This window comes from Sceloporus occidentalis, unplaced genomic scaffold, assembly GCF_023333645.1.
Source record: "Sceloporus occidentalis isolate IW3139 unplaced genomic scaffold, rSceOcc1.0.p SCAF_1, whole genome shotgun sequence".
NCBI classification, from domain to species: Eukaryota; Metazoa; Chordata; class Lepidosauria; order Squamata; family Phrynosomatidae; genus Sceloporus; species Sceloporus occidentalis.
Window position 1 is genome coordinate 188,830,040 of NW_028316981.1, and position 20,617 is coordinate 188,850,656.

The 20,617-nt window shown below is 40.9% G+C and overlaps 1 protein-coding gene across 1 annotated transcript in view; it reads right to left on the reverse strand.

Moving 5' to 3' along the window:
* Positions 1 to 20,617, reverse strand: part of CNN1 (calponin 1) — a 45,297-nt gene that overhangs the window by 7,114 nt on the left and 17,566 nt on the right. Inside the window, exons 2-4 of the mRNA XM_089487439.1 lie at positions 6,462 to 6,583; positions 3,708 to 3,774; positions 1,531 to 1,668 (exon numbers count right to left, since the gene is read on the reverse strand). Of these exons, the coding sequence (XP_089343565.1) occupies positions 1,531 to 1,668; positions 3,708 to 3,774; positions 6,462 to 6,583 (327 nt within the window). The remainder of the gene's footprint in view (positions 1 to 1,530; positions 1,669 to 3,707; positions 3,775 to 6,461; positions 6,584 to 20,617) is intronic.

A 20,617-nucleotide genomic window follows, 5' to 3' on the forward strand; every position in this document is an offset into this window, starting at 1 on the left:
TTCTAGGATAGAGGCTGGGATGAAATTAAGCCCTACATATTGGAATGGGACTTTCTCCTGCCCACTACCCATACAGGGAGAAAATGAGGTTTATCCTCTCAGACAGCCTTTCTGAAACATTTTACCCTGGAGAAACCCTTAACATAATTTTCAGGTCTCAGGGAACGCCTACATTCAATTTATTATACAGTCACCCCTCCAAGTTTGCGGAGGGGTGACCATCATTAAGCTCAATGGGGTGCATGCCCATAGCACACACTCCACATACACGCGCCCCATACAGGCTTCAATATGCATGAGTTCCAAAGCGCAACTGTATTTACAGCTCAAAAAAGCCCACTTCCATCATGATCTCTTGTGGAACCCTTAAAAACTGCAAGCAGAGAACCCTGATTGAGAAACCTTGCACTTGGAGAAAGAAAAGTACACTAAGGATACATAACCAGCAGAATTGGAAATCAAGAAATTACAGTGAGTCCTTGGTATCTGCTAGGGTTTGGTTCCAGCCCCCCCCCCCCCCCGGTGGATACCAAAATCTCTGGATGCTCAAGTCCCATTATATACAATGGCATAGTAAAATGGTGTCCCTTATATAAAATAGCAAATCAAGGTTTGCTTTTTGGAATTTATATATTTTTGGAATACTTTCAAGATGTGGATAGCTGAATCCATGTATAAAGGATCTGTGAGAGTGGAGCATCAACTGTACAGTGCCTCAAAGACACGGTGGAAAATGCTGACATGGGTGGGATACTAGGAAAGTTTATACCAAACCCATATTGAGTTATAGCTTGCCTTGAAAAGTGTGAGCTAAGCTATTCTTTTGCTGCAAGTCCTGAACAAACCAAATGTCCTCAAGAAAGCTATCATCCTGGGCCTGGGGCCTTAACCCTATTTATTTCTATATTAATAAATATTTCTATCCCACATTTCTTTCTGCTTTTTAAGCCAGCAGACTTGGCTTTCCTCCTTCCCATGTTATCCTTACAACAATGTGAGGTAGGGCTGGCCAAGAGAGAGAGAGATGGATCAAGATCAAGATGTCTGTGAGTCACCCCATGGGTTTTGTGTCCCAGGGTCTACTGGGAACTCTGAAGTCCCGGTGCAGCCCTTTCATAGCTGCACCATTTGCAATGTCAGGATAGAACTGAGAGCATTGTTTGCAAAGATTGCTAAGGTTATATTTTTGAAGTACCGTAGTTTCAACACACTGAGTTAGCTGGCCCTCCATATCCATAGATTCCTTATCTACAGATTCAACTATACATGGCTTTGGAATATTTAAGAAATTCATAAATTCCAAAAAGCAACCTGGGCAGATATCTCCAAGCGATCAATTAACCATTTTACATAAGGGACACCATTTTACTATGCCACTGTATTTAATGAATCTTTAACATCCATGGATTTTGGTATCGATGAGGCCTCCAGGAACAAAACCCCAGTGGATACTAAGGACGCACTGTACATGTGAAATAATACTGTGGCATTGCCACCTAAAAAAATCCACAGGGATCCCAAGTTACTTACCATGCTAGCCAGTGCGATGAGTGTAGACTGGACCTGAGTGTGGTTTGTGTTCTCAAAGAGGTCGTTGGCTTCAAAGATGTCATGGGGCTTTACTCCATATTTGGTGGTGGCCTTAATGAAGTTGCCGATGTTCTCCAGCTGCAAAAGAAGAGAGGCCAATGATAAACCATCTGCTGATCTTTTTTTACTCTCCTTCTCTCAGGCAGCCCATGCGACAGCTTCCTCCCACAGCTATCCAGTTAAACAAGAATGTAATTTCAAGTCTTAGAGTAGGAGCAGGGCACTGTAGCTCTTTGGATGTTTTTGGGCTGCAACTACCTTAATTTCTCACCATTTGACTATGCTACCTAGGGCTGATGGAAGATTTAGCTGGCCCAAATATTAATTTATTCTTGCTTTATTGTGCAGGTAACATAACTGCCTTTTGAAGCTACAGTTCTGTTACAAGTGTATCCCATTTCCCAAGCACTTGGAGCAGCAGAGTGGGGAAATTTAATTTCTCCCTGGGCAGAGCATTCATTTCTATTGAAGTGGTTATGTAGGACAGGGCTATATGAGTTCCTCTGGTTCAAATGTCTTCGCTGTTTTGTGATTTTTCTTTATTTCTGATATTTCTTTTAATGTAGTCATAGTATGGATTGCCTAATGCAAGACAGATAGATAGCTATGGTGTGTATGCCTGCGTGTGTGTCTGTCTGAGAACCAGCCTGGTGTAGTGGTTTCAGCATTCGATTATGACTCTGGATACAAATCCCTGCTCAGCCATGAAAACCCACTAGATGACCTTGGATTAATAAATAATTTAAAAAAACCTTTTATTTATACGACTTAGTACTTGCAGGAATAATGGCAAAAGGCAAAATGTGTTTAGGGTAAGGAGAAGAAAATAATTTTTCTGGATCAGTATATCCATTTCCCACTTCCTTGGATTTACAGTGGGATGAAATACATCTTGCCTTGCAAACCTATAAAATTTCTAAGGCTTACAGTGCATTTGTGCGAAGGAAAACATTTCACAAAGTCATGCATGCATATGAAAATACAGATGACTAAAGTTATATATATTTAAGAAACATACAGATATATGTCCTAGTCAGTGGTGGAAAATGAGTATAACAGTATGTACATTAGCCCGAAAAAGCCACAAAAAACTACATTTTTTAAAACAGACACACTCATGCAGGAAGAAAGAAATAGATATAGGACTGGGATGAGTCAAGAATACTGGTGGGATTCTGATAAATGTTTACATCTCTAGTTAGGTTGAGAAAGCCAACGTGGCATAGTGGTTTGGCTGTTAGACTAGGATTCCAGAGACCAGGGTTCAAATCACTGCTCAGTCATGGAAACCCACTAGGTAACCTTGGACAATTCACACTCTCAGTCTCAGATGAAGGCAATGGCAAACCTCATAACAAATATTTATTTATTTATTTACTTATTTCATTTGTATGCCGCCTTTCTCCCAGGAGGGACCCGAGGCAGCTGACAAATAAAAACTTTAAAAATCTCAATAAAATTCCAAATTATTTACACACCAATATAAAAATGAAAACCTCATGATAGGTGTGCCATAGGGTCACCATAAGTTGGAAAGATATGAAGGCACACAATGAGATGGGGTGCATTATTTAGAGTATTTATCAGGCAAAAATGCTTGACCCTTCAGTAAAAAGTCTCCTAGGGCAGGATTCTTTTCTTTATGCAAAAAATTGCTCCTTTCTTATGGAAAGTAAAGCCAAAGGCTGCAGGAAACATCTTGTTCTAGGGGAGTCCTATTGTGGAATTTGGTGTCTAGGCATAATTTAGGCAAGGGATGCTGCCAGTTTTTCAGTGGGTTCCTTTTTTTCTGCCCCATTTTCAAAGACAGGTTTCCTGTTACAGACAGCCAAAATAAAGCTGCTTCGAGTCACAGTGGAGGTATGGTGTTTCAATGATGCATGCATCCTAAGAGTCCAGAAGTTGCACCAAAGCCACGCTCCAGCCCTAAGGACTGGAGTGTGGCTTTGGTGTGGCTTCTGGACTCTTAGGACGTAGGCATCATTGAAACACCATACCTCCACTGTGACTCGAAGCAGCTTTATTTTGGCTGTCTGTAACAGGCCTAAGCGCAGAGAGAGAGAGAGAGAGAGAGAGAGAGAGAGAGAGAGAGAAAGAAAGAAAGTTGGTTAGTTCACCTGGTGCCAGTTCTGTGTGGACTCGTTCACCTTCCTCACAGATCCAGGTTGGAGTTTGTTGATAAGCCTGAAAGGCAGAAATGGGAGAAGCGTGTTCAGTTCCATGTGTCTTATATGTTGCTGAAATGGTACTACAAGCATCATGTTTCTCTGTCTGAAGAGCATCAGCTTCTCAATCTGCAACTATTTTGATCTATTAGGTGAAAATGTGAGTGCTTTTTTCTATACAGGGGTGATCTCCATACAGAAGAAGCTTCTGTCTAGAGAAGAACGGGATCATCAGCAGAAAGTTGCTTTGTGGTTTATTTTTTAAAAAATACTATTCTGCTTCCCCCTCCCAACAATTCCAAAGCAGCTGACACATCTTGCTTTGTAGGGCAGGGGAGAGAGAATTTAAGACATGGAAGTACAGTGGGCCCTTGTCATACGCTGGGGTTTGGTTCCATGATCCCCTGTGGATAACAAAATCCGTGTATGCTCAAGTCCCATTAAATATGACAGAGCAAAATGGTCCCCCTTATAAAAAAATGGAAAATCAAGCTTTGATATTTGAAAGTTATACTTTTTTGGAACATTTTCAAACCGTGGATGCTTGAATCAGTGTATAAAAGATCAGTGTATAAGATGGGCCGACTGTACATTGAGAAGTGTCTAACAGCCAAGAATCAAACAGTTTATTATTCTATGTACTCCCCACTTTGTGATCCATGAATTTGCAGATGCTACTGAAAATACGAAGATTTCATTTGTGACCAAGCAAAGTAAGGGATTAATAAGGCTGAATAACACTAAAGCTGTACAATTATTACGAAGTACAAAAAAGAAATGAGGAATTAACAAATGCATACAGATGAGAAGCTTCTAAGGAAGCAAAACTGGATGTTCTTAATTTACTAGCAAGGATCTTTGAATCAGACAATAAACCCAAGAAGAACAATCTGACCCTTGTGGAAAATACCTGTAACTATTGAAAGAGAGCCACTTGTTTTTTATGTGTAGCAACACAGATGTCATTTTTAAAGAAACAGAGCAAAGAATAAAGAAAAATCCAGATATTAAGGAATGAGGCTATTCTTTAACTTAAAAGTAGATCTTCTGGTTTAAATAAAGAGGTGCATGATATATTACTATGCACTATTTTTAAAAAATAACAACATGGGAAATATTTTAGAAAAAAATGGGAATTATAACTAAAAAACGTCAAGCCTTGTTCAACTGATGCAGACTTTTTCTTCTGCTAAGTTCTAAGACAAAGCAATTAAGGCCTATTACTTTAATTTTAACAACAAAATTAGTTTATTGTTGCTAGGTTTCCCTATTTTTGTTTTCCCCATGGAATCAAACGATGTAAATCTTATAATGGGCAATTATTTGTTTTCTGAGTCAGTTTGATCTTATTTTAATTTATTTATTTAAAAGATTTATGACTCAAACTTCTAAGGTAAACCAACCCTCCCAAGGCAGTATATATTAAAAGTAGATGGATGTGAAGGAAAAAAATAGTATGGAAGATGTTGGCTTAGACTTCCTAATATCGAGTGGTATTTGGGTTCAGTGTTAACACAGAAGAATATCTTTGGTGTGAGCACTTGGAGATTTATCATACAGATTTTGAGACTCATTCTACTGTTAACAGTGGGTGTTTCTCACTAGTTACTGTCTATTTGGGTTAGTATTTTATAAAATATTCAAAATAATAAAAGAACAACCAGCAGCAGCAGCTAGGCTTCTTGACTTTTGGGCCAGTTGCCAGAATATTTCATGTAAAAAGGCTGCCTGCGTAAAACTTTTAAGGAAAGCTAAAGGAGGAACGCCTTCTCCCATATAATCCACCTTGTACAATGTGTGTATTTTATCTGATGTGTTTTAATTGATATGGCATGTCTGTTAATTGTTGTTGTTCAACATTCCTCAATCCACGGGGAGCTGGATAAGAAATAAATATTACTACGACTATTATTATTAGTGTAAAAGCCATTGATAACATTTTCACTTGAGGTGCATGGATGATGTACCTGGGTGTACACCTGAGGAACCAAGCTGTAGAGCTCAGCCCAAAATACCATTTCACATGCTGTAGGTGGATTCTCCTTAGCCATTTTCTATAGAGTCTATAGAGGAAAAGGAGGCCAGGTGGGATAGAGCGAGGAGTTTGGTAGGGACAGGTGGCAGAAGTTTCCTTTTCAATTGACAACATCCACAGTGCATTTCTTCTGTCAAACCCTATAACCAACTTGTAAAATTTGTACCCCAGAAGGCACCACATTAAACGTGTACCTCATGTCAGTACAGTTGGCCCTCCGTATTCACAGATTCTTTCGGATTCAATCATCCATGGCTTGAAAATATATTTTAAAATGTATAAATTCCAAATAGCTGGCTTTGATTTTGCCATTTTAAATAAGGGAAACCATTTTATTATGCCATTTTATTTAATGGGATTTGAATGTCAACAGATTTTGGTATCCTCGCGGGTCCTGGAACCAAACTCTAGTGGATATCAAGGGCCCACTGTACATGTGAAGAAAAGCTTCAGCCTGCTTCCTGCCATGTTCTTTGGGGAATTCCTTTCCAGCGGCTGGCATGGTATGAATGATTATTGGGGACAAGGTTGCAGACACTAGTCCATGGACTGGGATTCCTCGTCCCCATCTTGAGCCTTACAAAAAGGACCACAGTGCCAGTGCTGGGCTTCCTTGCCCCCCCCCCTCCCTCTGGGGCAGAGACTTTCCCACTCCCCACATGGCTCCTTACTCGCATAGGATGACTCCATCTTTCAGACTTTCCATGAAGCTTTCTCCAATGCGCTTCCCCGTCACCTCCTCAATCCATACCCGCAGTTCATGCTCCCTCTGGAGATCGTATTTTTGTGCTAGCTGTAGGGAAAAACAGAATATTTTAAAATTAGAGCAAAAGGTCAACAAGACTCCAAGCACTAGTCTGGCATGTGACATCCACAGCCCTTTGACATTCTGTTGTTTCAACCTCTAACCAAGGTTGAAACTCTAACCTAGAATCAGGCCGTCCACAAAAGATAAAGCACCACTTTCGAAAGAGAAATTGATACTATGTCTAGCCACTTTTCAAAGAGATGACTTCTCCCACTCCAAACCATATTGCCCTACTAGCTTATGTCTGAAAATACTTGTCCTGAGTTGGCACCCACCTGAACTTGTGTTTATTTCTCTAAAACTGTGAATACACACACCTGTTTCTAAGGGAATGTGCTAATGCTCAAAAACATTGGTTGTGCTTCCATTCTTTGGAATATATGGATCTCTCAAGAATATATAGCGATGAATGCAATAATATACGCATCCCATCAGGACCAGGGACTACAGAAAATCTGTGTGTTAAGGCAGGCCTCTTCTCTTTTTCCTTCTTATTGCTCACACTATCCTGATATTCTCATACTTACCAGTGGACTTAGAAAGTTACTTTTTGGCATAACAACTCCTATAGTTGGGATTCTAGGAGTTGTAGTCTGAAAAAGTACCTTCCACAAACACTGCCCTTGTTAAAATACTGATTTAGCCTTCCAGAGAGAAGGAAGTCTGTGGGATCTACTCCTAAGAACAGAAAATTGCAACCATGGTTGGGAACTGAGTTATGAAATTTGAGGCAAGCTGACAACATCGGTATTTATTTTAAAAAGCTGTAATCCTGCAGGCATTTCTATGTAAACATCCATAGGATCCTGTCTTGTTTTCAGCATTTAACATCTTTATGGAGCGTAAGCATTTTGGTTTGTCAACAGAACAAAGTGCATGAATGTAATGTTCAACAAGCTGAGAAGAGCCTATAGCTAAGGTGTGGGGCACAGGTGGACACTTAGACAGTGGTTCTTGGTGGGAAGATGGTGAGACAAATCCACAAATTTCATTTGTAAAATGTTGGCATAAATATCAGTGCGATGGAAACTTCAACCAACCAGAGAGGATGACGTGCCACCAGAATTTGGGTTTTATGTACCACTGGGAAAAGCAACCTTGGCTGTAGCTTGCCTCTTTATTTGGAAATGTGTTTGCAAGCAGGTCCTTCTAAGGGTTTTGCAGGCCCCCACTCCTGCCCATGGGTCTTGGACTCCATTGGTCTCCTGGGAATGTGGGGCAAGAGTGACAGGAGATGGTTTTGAGGGCTTCATGATGCCCTGGCTTGCAAAAAAACCCACAATGGTATTTGGGGCTTTTGAAAGGTCCACATTCTCTGTCAGCCAAAAAGTCCAGATGCGTAAATCATTAAAGCTGGCTTGCTTCACAGACACATTTTTATTTCTGTTTTCTTCTGTTGTTTTGTTTTTATTAAAAGAATCTCCTAGAGCAGTGGTACTCAAACAATTTACCCTTGGGTCTCCCCTGTACATCTACATGCGGACGTGACGTGCCCCCCCTCAACATAGTATATGAATAAAAATATTTTGTTTAATTAGTGTGCTTATTTTCATTTGCACATTCATTTTTATTCATATTTTAACATTTTATAAGTAACTACCATAGCTGTACCCAACCACGCTATGGCTCAGTCTGGTTAAATGGAAAAGAGAGAAAAGAGAAAGCGCACTTTTCTGAAATATTCAATTTCACAATGTTTGTAGGTATATAATATTTTTGGTTGTTCCATTGTCTGTGTAGATATAGAGATTGTGTGGTTTGCTGACTCTAGAACACGGAATGTATAATTGTCCATGTGAGAAGCAATCCATGTCTAGATCTAAACCACACAATTCTAAAGATTGGCCCTGAGATTTGTTGATGGTGATTGCAAACGCCAATCGAATATTTAGCATAGCGTGTGTTGCTGTTATGTCCAACAGATGGCGCTGTTTTTTAAAAACATATTTTTACCTGTCACAGGTGTGACATCTATATAATAGTAGGTATATGTATATAAAAACAGACGTGTATCTGAATGGAACGTTGTGTCAAAATTTCAAAGCAATCAGTGAAGAACTTTCAAAGATTTAAGGTTTTGAACAAACGAACATTTACATATTTATTTATATAGATTAGCTTTTTCTTCAAATTAGATCAAGTTTATGTAAATTCAGTCAGCCCTCCATATCCATGGATTTTTTTATCCCCAGAGTCAAGCATGCACGGCTTGAAAATATTCTAAAAATACATAAATTCCAAAAAGCAAGCCTTGATTTTGCCATTTTATATAAGGAACACCATTTTACTATGCCGTTGTATTTACTGGGACTTGAACATCCACTAATTATGGGGGGGGGGGGGGGGGGGTCCTGGAACCAAACCGCAGTGGATTCAAGGGCCCACTATAAATTCAATATTTAACTTAATACGTGTGTAAATTTTACACATAAAATGTTTGGGAGGAGGGATCAGAGCTTTCCATAAGTTGGAAATGACTTAAAGGCACACAGCAACAACACCCTTAGCCCCTACTCTCTGCTCCATTTCTTGGCTTGAAGGGTGCGTTGCTTGCTCTCCCTCACTTCTGTTTTTTCTTTTGTTTCTGCCTCTGCTGCTGTGCCTTTTAACAATAGGCTGGCAGACTCATTTAGCAGATAAACAATTTGTTGGTGTGCAGAGAAAGCAACAACGGAAATCTTCATCATCTTCATTTTAGAGAGTTGTTGAAGGCATGTAAGCAAAACCACCAGGAAACAGGTTGGGCCTGCTTCTCTCTTGCAACCTCCTCTGGGCTTGTCAGACTATGCATTGTCGTAAGTGAGAGGTGGGGAATTGATGACGTTCGACTGCAACTTCCATCAGCCCTAGTCAGTTTAGCCAATGATGAAACATGGTGGGAAATACAGTCCAACAGCTTCCCTGAAGTAATTGAAACTAACAGCCACATCTCCCTTTGGCCTCCTGAGTATTTTGTTGTTGGATGCATCTCTACTGCAGAAATAATCCAGTTTGACACCACCTTAATTGCCATGGCTCAATGCTATAGAATGCTGGGAACTGTAATTTGCAAAGCTCTGGTGCCACAATAAACTACAGTTCTCAGAATACCATAGCATTGAGCCATGGCAGTTAACGTGGTGTCAACCTGGATTATTTCAGAAGTGCGGATGTAGCTTTTGTCTTCCCTCTTTCTTCCAGTCAATAGCATGCAGCCCCATTTCCCCTTCACCTAAGCCTGGACTAACATTTCACCCTAGTTCCACTTAATCCTTGGCTTGCTTTGCCTTCACTACTTTCTGCTCCCATCCGCTGTCCTCAGATCCTTGCTTTTCAATTTCTCACCCTCTCCCCTGCTTTTTCAAAAACTATGCTCAGCAGCTTCTTTTTTTCTCCCTAGCAAAAACTGACAAGTTTTTAATCCTGCCAAACTGACCACTTTCCCTTCCTCACAGAATCTGCATTAAAAGTCTGGCATACCTTTTACTTTGTGGACATTGCATTGCACCAACTCCCCCACTTAACAACTAAGGTTTCACTGGCACAAGCACAATACACTATAGATTTCTCTCCTTTGTCAACAGCTCCACAGTATTACACAGAACAGTGTGAATTATGGACTGGTTGGTGATGTGTAGATGTAGGGCAGACTCTTTCTAGCTGTAGGGAGCTGGACCAGATAAGCCTTTTACTGACTACAGAAGCACATCTCCAAATTTGGCTAGTTATCTCAAACTGGGGCATGAAATTGAATCCCAGCAAGTGTTTTCCAATACAAGTACTATAGCTACTGAATCCGAGCAGTGGAATACTGTGATTTGGCAGTGTTATTGCACAAACACTTATCGGCTAATTCCCATAATACAGGAGAGGGTAACTATGGCCCTCCAGATGTTGTTGGAGATCTTGATTCCTTGCAGTTGGCTTTGCCAGCTTGGGCTGATTGGAGTTACAATATTTTTTCTATATATTTTCTCAAGTTGGTATCCTTGTTGAATGTCTCATCTTTTCATATGATTTCTCAAAATTATCTATTTTTCCTTTGTCACTTCCTTTTTATCTTCCCCTTTGGTAGCTGAACGTTGCCTTACTCGTGGGTATGCCACTGTTCTCTCACCCAGCCAGCCTTTAGTATGAGCACAGTTATGCCTGTTGGAATTTTGTAGGTTTTTGGCACTGCTTTTCTTTGCTTCATCCTTTAGATCCTTTGATCATGCCCCTAAATTTTACCCTTGATTTATCTACTGGTCATATCAAAAGCCACAATACATAGAGTATATACATTATATTGTGCACTATATCATACAGATATGCCCTATCTACAATTTGAAAATGCTAACATCCACTCTTATCAGCTATTCAGCTACAAGGGTAGACTAGACACAATACCATGACTGTTCCTTTTTGGAAAGACTGTTGCTGTAGAAAGCCTGGAAAGATCAAGATACATGAGGCACTTGTGTGAACGTTTTCAATATGGTCTTCATCCCTTTTAAATCCAAAACAAGTGTGACCTGGATAAGAGGCTAACACATGAAAGGGGTGGCACATTCCCTCCTCCCTTGCTGGCTATTTTTATGATCAAAGTGCCCTTCCCCACTTTTTCAACTGTAGGGGGGAACTAGAGTCTCCTCCTTCCTTCCTTCCTTCCTTCCTTCCTTCCTTCCTTCCTTCCTTCTGTCCATCCATTTCTTCCTCCCCACTTCTCTCTCTCTCTCTCTCTGACACACAAATTTGGATTAAATTCATCTGATGGAAGAAGCAGTATACAGGAGAATAATTTTCTCCAGTGTGAAATTCTGATCCAGCTCGCAGCTTTTTGCAGCTGCTGTAGCTTTGAAAACACCAAACACACACTCAGGGCAAACATTCCTATCCATTGTAGTCTGAGCAGAGCCCTGGGCCACAGATTCTGGAGTCAGCTAATGGACCAATGGATGGGATGTGCAAGAAGTTCATTCTAGCAACAGCAAGCCAGATGAGGAAAGACTAATTCAGTATTGCCTAACTTCTTGTTGAACTGGAAGGACTATGAGCTTTGTTCGGACAAAATTCTTTTCTTACAGCTCCATGCTGTGTTCTTGGCCAGCTGTTGTAAAGGTTAGCACAATTTATTTTTACTTGGGGTATGGGCAGGAGGATATATATGAACATCGCTGCTGGCTAATCCAGTGCTATCCCTAATAATAATAATAATAATAATAATAATAATAATAATAATAATAAATTTCTATTTCCCGCCTCTCCCTATGAATTGAGGTGGGATCACAGCAGATAAAATACATACAAAGCATAAAAATTTTCAACAAGTTAGCAATACTAATAAGAGGTACAGGAGATGAGTAGGATTTTAATCAATGGTCAAGCTTTCAGGCTATGAACTTGGTTTGCTAAATTCCACATCTGACACAGACAATGGTAAAATCCTTGTCTGCAGCTAAATTGGTAAGGAACTATAGAGATTAATTTCATGGCCTGAAAGTGGGTTCATCTTGGCAGTGGATAGTAAAGCCCCAGGGCTGATAGAGGCTTTACTATGTTATGATAGTAAATTTAGTAAATATTCCACTTTGTTGTTGTTGTGTGCCTTCAAGTCATTTCCAGCTTATGGGGACCCTAACATGACCCTGAGAGCCAATGTGTTGTAGTGGTTTGAGCACTGGACTACAACTCTGGAGACCAGGGTTCAATTCCCACTTGGCCATGATACCCACTGGGTGACCTTGGGCAAATCACACCTTCTCAGCCTCAGGTGAAGGCAATGACAACCCTACTATGAACAAATCATACCAAGAAAGCCCCATGATAGGTTCATGGGCATGCAACACACACAAAGGCATGCAACACACACAAAGAAGTCGACCCTGTGATTGTTGTCACAAGGTTTTCTGTGGCTGAGAGTATGTGACTCACCCAAAGTCACCCAGTGGATTTCCATGGCTGAGTGGGGAAATGAATCCTGGTCTCCAGAACTGTAGTCCAACATTCAAACCACTATACCACATTGGTTCTCTAAATACTATACTATGCAGTGTTTATGTTTCACTATAAAAGGGCATCCATGTTTAATATTCCACCACACTATCTGCAATCCTGGAGATATAAGAATGGCTAGTTGTAGTTTTAGCCTATCTATGAGGACATGATACTCTATTAGTGATTTCCATTGAGTAATGATTCAGCCTGGGATCAGTAAGAGTAACTCTTCTCCTTCACAAGAGGAATAGTTCCTAGTCTCCTTTTCTTCTTCAGCAGGGGTTTACAAGCAGGGTCAGATCTAAAAGGTCCTGTTACCACCATCTATTCCAGCCCCATTTAAGATTCCTCCTGCCTTTTCCAGGCTAAACATACCCAGCTCCCTAAGTCTTTCCTCATAAGGCATGGTTTCCAGGCCCTTCACCATTTTGGTGGTCCTCCTTTGGACTTTAACATTTGAAAGTACAATATCATCCAAAATCCACGAAATAGTGATATCTTTATTTAATCAACCAAAATGCACAGAACACATGATGCAAGTTTTCAAAGCTCCACTGGCTTCTTTGCTGAGCAAAGGTGTTTAAAAAATCATACAGTAGAAAAAAAATTATAAAATGACAATGTTTGTCACAGGCCTGCATTTTCTCAAAATGTTGTTGTTGTGTTGTTCTGTGAAGGGATCTCTGTGCAAGGAGGCCCCTCCTCCTTCTGGCCATGTGCAATGGGAACAAAGCATGCCAAAGCCCAGGAGATAAATTTGAAGTTTCGTTAGCAATACAAAAAGGTTATTTCTTCTGAGATCCAAGATGTCTCTGTCCCTTGTGAGGTCACAGACCTCTTTGTCAGGCAAAGAACATTGAATCTCTCAAATGAATCCTCCATGCTTTCGCATGAGGAAAATATTAGGTACTGTTTTGGTAAAATGTGCCAAATGAAGTCCTTTTTAAAAAATGTTTTACCTTTGTTGGAAGTAGAAACCCCAAATAGTAAAGTCCCGGTCCATTTACTCTCTCTTTAGATGTTATTATTTAGATGTTATTGTACTTTGCTATATGACCAGCACTGCTATCCTTGAACATATAACATTGGAAAGTTATGTATGATGACACTATAGTATACTGATGTTTTGAGTTACAGCGTCTAGTTACTTACAAACATTACTTTTAAGGGGGATATTGGCTGGCATTTTGACATTAATATTTGATGCTTTATGCTATTCTTGTATCAACCATAAGGTTTCTCCTCTTTAAAACCTCAGAAATAATAGAAAAAGGGAAGCACTGCAAAAAGTAATGCAAGTTACCTTTTGAAAACTGCAAGAAGGTAATGGACTGAATTACCTTTCAACTGCTATAAAAAGGAACAAATTACTTTTTAAAATTAGTTTTCAAGCCTATACTAACAATATATGCCAGCACACGTTGTTGTTATTGTTTTTGTTAGGTACCTTCATGCCCTTTCTGATGTATGATAACCCTAAAGCAACCCTTAGCAAGATTTATTTAGAGGACGTTTGCCACCATTGCCTTCCTCTGAGGCTGAGAGAGTGTGACTTGCTCAAGGTCACCCAGTGGATTCTTATGGCCTAGTGAGTACAGTATTTGAAGCCTGGTCTCCAGAGTCATGTCCAATGCTCAAACCATTATACCATGCTGACTCTCACTAATCCACATACCTTCAATGGATACTGACTGCAAATTGATGATCTGAGAATGGACCCAAGCAGAATAAACATACACAAGAGGGATATATCAGTAGATCTGGTGAACCTCAAAGTTTTATTTAGAGAGGGAAATAAAACTTAACAGGGAGGAGACCAGATAGTTTTTTGAAGACTGAGGCTGTTCTTCTAAATGTTGAGGAAACAACAGGCTGGTTGGCTGGACTCCTGGTCAGGAATATTTTGTTAGAGGTCCCTCTTGTTCTCTCTTTAAAAAGCCAGTTCCTGGATCTGTGAGTGCTTCCAAACAAGGTCTTTATTGTGGAAGTGCACTACCTCATTCTAAGAAGCTGACTGAAGTGCCAGGCATCTTTACTTTCCATTTGCAGACCTCACATGTTTTCCCTTTTTCTTCTTCTGTCTTTTGTCTCTTACCAGACAAAATTCTGTAAGACAAAAGAGGGACTAGCAGCATTATGCCTTTTAATGGTGAGCAGCAAGGGCCCTTTCAGATGGCCTAAAAACCTGAAGGAGCAAAGCAACAAATACCCTAAAGGCACTAGATCTGATCTTGGAAGCTAAGCAGGGTCGGCCCTGGTTAGCACGTAGATAGGAGACCACCAGTTAAGGTGCTGTGAGCTATATTTCAGAGGAAGGAGCTGGCAAAACCACCCCTGAGTATTTCATGCCTAAGAAAATCCTATGAAGTTTATGGGGTCTCCATAAATTGACAGATACTCATACACACACACACGTCCTTTGGACACAGCCTGCCTCTGCAGTGACCAAGAGCAATTCCAGATGGAGCCTCCTCACACTCAATTATACAGCTATTCCACCTTTTTCTCCTTAATAGATTTTCCACATTAAGTCAGAAGCACTGCAAAAGCTTGGCAGGGTTATAAGAGTGAGTGATGGTGCCATCTAGATTTCTCATCACATTTTGTGAGCAAAGCAGGACAATGGTGTGATAAGAGGCCTTGTCTGGAAGCTCCCCAAGAAAGAAGCCCCAGGATAGACTCATGGTTTGAGTCTATTCCAAGAGAGCTGGTTCATTTTTCCGGTGGTACCACTGAAAGCCATGAAAGAACTTGATGGAATCCTAAAGAATAAAAGATCTCGAGCAGAGCACTAAAGTCAGAATCATCCAAGCCATTATATTTCCTATTACCATGTATGAGTGTGAGAGCTTACAGTGAACAAAATGGAAAGAAAGAAAATCAACCCATTTGAGTTGTGGTGCTGGAGAAGAGTTCTGAGGATACCATGGATGGCCAAAAAGACAAACAGATTAAGTCTTTGATCAAACAGATTAATTCCTTGATCGAACAGATCAAGCTAGAAATCTCCCTGGAAGCCAAGATGATCAAATGGAGGCTGTCATAATTTGGTCACATTATGAGACGGCATGACTCATTAGAAAAGATGATAATGCTAGGGAAAGTGGATGGCACTGGCAACAGAAAGAGGAAGACCATATACTAGATGGATAGACTCAATCAGGGAGGTCATGGGCCTGAAACTCCAAGACCTAAGCAGAGCAGTGGAGGACAGAGGTCTTGGAGATGTCTCATCCACAGGGTCACCATGAGTCAGGCCAACTCAAGGGCAGTTAGCAATGACAACAACCATTGAGTTCCACAGGAGAAGACAAATAGGTTGCAATTTGCAATAAAGTTGAGAGATGGCAAAATCGACCTGCATTACAGACAAGTTACTAGGGCAGAACAATAAGAAAGGTGTGCTGGGTGAGACCAAGCTCATTGTCCTCATGTTAATATGGGGCATAGAATTACTTTTAAATAGCTATTTAATGTGTGAAGAAAGGCTTTCTTTTATCTGCTGACAGTTAGGGCTCAAACAGGCAGCCTCAAAGTATCAAGTTTTTAATTCTTTTTGTTTTGGCAGTATCTGTTGGAGAAGAGTGCTGAGGTTACTGTGGATGGCCAAGAAGACAAACAAATGAGTCATTGAAGAGATCAAGCCCAAACTCTCCTTGGAAGCCAGGATGACTAAACTGAAGTTGTCATACTTTGGCCATATCATGAGAAGGCAAGAAACATTAGAAAAATTAATGATGATAGAGGCAACAGAAGGTAGAGGGCAACAGAAAGAAAAGAAGACCCCATGCCAGATGGAGAGACTCAATCAGAGAGGTCATGGATATGAATTTGCGGGACTTGAGCAGATAGAGGATCTTGGAGAAGTCTCATCCACAGGGTCGCCATGAGTTGAGACTGGCTCGGGAACAGTTAACAACAACCTGAACAACCTGATGGCTTGCATCTAGACCTCTTTTGAAATATCCCAGGTCCCCCATCACCATGTTTCCCCCCTCCTACTGATCATCTGTCATATCCAGTCTTGTACAACATTTCAGAAATTGATTTTCACCAGTTTAGACTGAGCCCTGTTTAGTATTATTCAGGAGTTACAGTCAAATTGTTAATATGCTTTAGCAATATCATACTAGTTAAGCATTCGGATCTTTTTTTTTTTTTTAGTACTAACATTCTTTTTTCCTTGCTTGAAAACAATAGCTGTGTGGCAGCCGCCATCTTTACTGGTTCTGAGACAGTCAAAAACAGAGGAGGCAAGAAATCAGTAGATTTCATTTGAGAAAGTTTACTTTCATTTCTCAAATGAAAGTACTACGTTAATTTCAATTGACATGGGGAGTGGGAATAAAAAGTTTTTGGTAATATGGAGAGCACCCAGAAAATACTTTGAGTTGAAGAAAATATCATATGGATCTCCAAAATAAACTGGTTCCCCAAAATAAACTGGTTTGTATGGGAATAAACCTTGACATTTCCTGACACCCTTTTCTCCATCTGGAGGCATGATCAGTTAGAGGGGATACTTCTGTATTGTTAAGGGACAAAGTATTGTTAAGAGACCAAGCATCACCAACAGATACTTAGTATGGGGACCAGAAGAACCATAGGTGATCTCCTCACCCAACACACACATTCTACTGGGTATGATGGAAGTCATTTTACTTATATTAATCTACATAAACAGAGGGAGAGAGAAAGACCAAGGCTGTTGTTGTTGTTGTTGTGTGCTTTCAAGTCATTTCTGACTTAAGGAGACCATAAGGCAAACCTATCATCGTTTTCTTGCCAAGATTTGTTCAGAGATGAATTGGAAAGCCTTACAAACACCCTGTAAGCAGTGGTGAAAATTAAGATGACAGTAGATTTACTACTACTGAAAGCTCTATGTAAATGTGCCCAAGATCCAAATCTCTAAACCTTCTGCATATCACAATACAGCTAGGAAATATCCCCATCCACACAAGAGTTCTTTTTAATCTTTTTAACTGCATTTTATTATTTAAAGTGTGGATCTGAACTGTTTTAATACTTTGATTACCGATAGTTTAATTCCATTTTAATGTTCACTTTTTGTACGTTTTTATCTGTATTGTTCTTTGAAAATGGCAAGCCTCCCTGAGTCCCAATTTTGGTAGAAAGATTGATGAAAAAGAAGATACAAAAAACCACAAGCTAGCCATGTTATCTCCCTGCTCCCAGCTTACACAAGACGCCTTGTAACTTTGCTGCATTTAACCTTGAACAATCTTTATTATGGTCATAGACCAACACAAGCATTTAACCTTAACCTTCATGTTGAGAGACTTGTCAATGGGCACCCAGAAAATCTTATGTCCTAGCAAGGATTTGAACCCATGGTTTTAATGCCAAAGCCCTAGTCTTTGGTGGAAGATAGTGAGAGACTTCCATCCATCCTGGATTTAAAATATGGATGTGGCATGCAGACAAGTTGATGTCTTTATGCCAAGCAGGCTTGGACAATGTTCCAGGTGAATTGAACCTGGAAAAGTTATTTTTGCTTTAAAGCTTTCAGAATCTTCCAGTCACCATGGCCAAGGCTAGCTGGGATATTCTGGGAGTTGGAGTCCCAAAATTAATTTTTCCAAGCTCTGGCTGTAGTCTAAAATATGGTCCACTTGAGGTCTTCTGCGATACACTAACTATTCTTAGATGATACAAGAAAGCCTGCCCTGAAGACAGAAAATTTGTTGGAGAGGGCCCTGGGCATACAATTCCAGCTTTGAGAGATAAGTGAGAGAGTGCAGGCATTTCTGGGATTTCTCCATAAACAGAAATATATTGTTAGAGAATAAACTCAAAATTATTACAGTGTATAGATGGAGCAGTAGTTAACCTGGCAGTAGTAGGATCTAATATGATTATTTAAAAAGCAAGCTTGAATGCATTTTGAAAGAAGGAAAAAGGAAAGACTTTTGAGGCTATGTAGTGAGTCAGAGGAAGAGCTAGAAGGCGAGATCAGGGCTGGAATGTCAGCATAATTCTCCTGGCACTAAACCCAGAAAGGAATGTATAAACCAGAGTCATTGCTGTCTCCTAGCCATATCCCTAGAACCCATGTCAACAGTAATGCTATTAAGACCCTGGGCACTTAAGAAGGGCCAGCTTTTGCATACTTTGAAAGTTGCCCAGTTTCATCTCCTACGCAGGCAGGGGGCTGGCTCTCAGACATGTGCTGATGGTGTTCCTCTCCCATGCTGCTCCTATCCATTCTTGGTGCTTGGCAGGCCTGGCTGGTGTGTGTGTGTGTGTGTGTGTGTGTGTGTGTGTGTGTGTGTGTGTGTATTCCTGGGTTCCTTCCTCTCTCTGGATATGAGGCAGCTTCATACCTTCAGCTGGTGCCAGGGAGTTCTGCCAATCCAAACAGGCTGTGTCCCCTCTAGAAGGAATTCACCAAACTTGGGAGAAAAATGGGGGATGTGTCTGCACAGATTCACAAGGATTTATCCCTCTGCTGGGATCTTTCAAAGACTGACATGCTGGACTGGGAGGCTGACTGGAGGAAGACAGAGGGCTAGGTCTGCTCTCAAGATCCCCAGCTTATTTGTTTTTGCTCTCTCTTTTTTTGGTGTCCATGAGAGGAATTGCTCAGACTTGCTGAGAATAACACAAGAGCAATTTGCTGATCGCCACATTTGCAGCTAATGCCTAAACAAACACAGGAGGACCTTTTCTAGCACCCCGACACCTCTTTGCAAAGCTTTTTGAATGCTGTTTTCATATTTGGTTTGGAAGTTTTAGGCACCATGGTTGACCATTTTTAGATCACTTAATACCCTCCAGATGTCCCAATTTGGCAGGGACAATATTGCTTAATCTTCTGCTACCCTGCTTTGTCAACTGTTTTCACATGTCCCAGTTTCTCTCTCCTTCTCCCACATCCACCCTTTGTCTTCAGCTTGCTTCAATTGGTACAAACCGAGCTTGCATCTTCTTCTGCATTAATAGCTTTTGCCACCTTGACCACTCTCATGACCCCATTTTCACTTGTGAAATGTTGGAGGGTATGTCCTTTTCCCCACAATTATGCACAACTTTTAAAACCCTTTAGCTAACTGTGGCCCGGTACAGCTGGGCAGGGAGCGGTGTGCCCGTGCCGATTCTAGGGTTCCAGAGCATGCACCAACCGCACGCTCCGGAACACTAGTCCATACGGATTCCATCATCAAGGCGGCCTCCTGTCCACACAGCAGGCGCCATGATGACATCACTGCCATGCAGCGTCCGGACGTCACTTCCAGGAAGTGGCGTCATGGCGGCGCCTTTTCCCTTTACAGCGCCGCAAAAAAGCCATTTAGAGCGGCTTCATTTTGGCAGTGTGTAGGTGCTGCGCAGTGTGGTTGCTGCAGCACCAATGATGGGGAAAGACGGGTGGCACAGAGCCGTTCATCTGTACAGGGCCTGTCTGACTGAATGGAAAGGGGGAGCAATGCCAGGCATTCAAATATTGCTGTTATGTGTGGCTTGGCTCCTTTGTGTGAATCAGCTAGAGACTTTTGCTCTGGGGCATGGTTATGACTTATAGTGATTTCTGCCTGTCACCTAGGCAAGGTTAGATTCTGGAGCAAGTGACCAAGGTGACTGCCAGGGGAACCTGGCCTGGGTGACGCCTGTTGTGGACTATCTGTTCACCAGGTAAAGGGGGGGAAAGTTTACCTTCTCTTGGACAGCTCACCACATTGCATGGCTAGCACTGCATTAACAATCTGTTTTTACTTGGTAGGAAAATGTTCGATATCAGCATTCGTTCAACAAACAGTGTGCCTCCGAATGACTGTGATAAGATCCATGCCTGCAGATTTGTCATCTTAAATGGCAAGCACAAATCCTGCATGAAAATTGGGCATCAACACTGTTGAGTAAGCTACAACTGTAATAAAAAAAATGTAGTCAAAAGATGAACAAATGGAAAGGTCTGTGTGTCCAGAATGCTTCATTCCTGAGCTGACATTTTGTCTAAGACCCCTATGTTGTGCTAGCATTGGGCATTTGATTTGCAAGAAAATTTACATCATCTGTGTTCACCAAATTTTGAATGTGCTGATG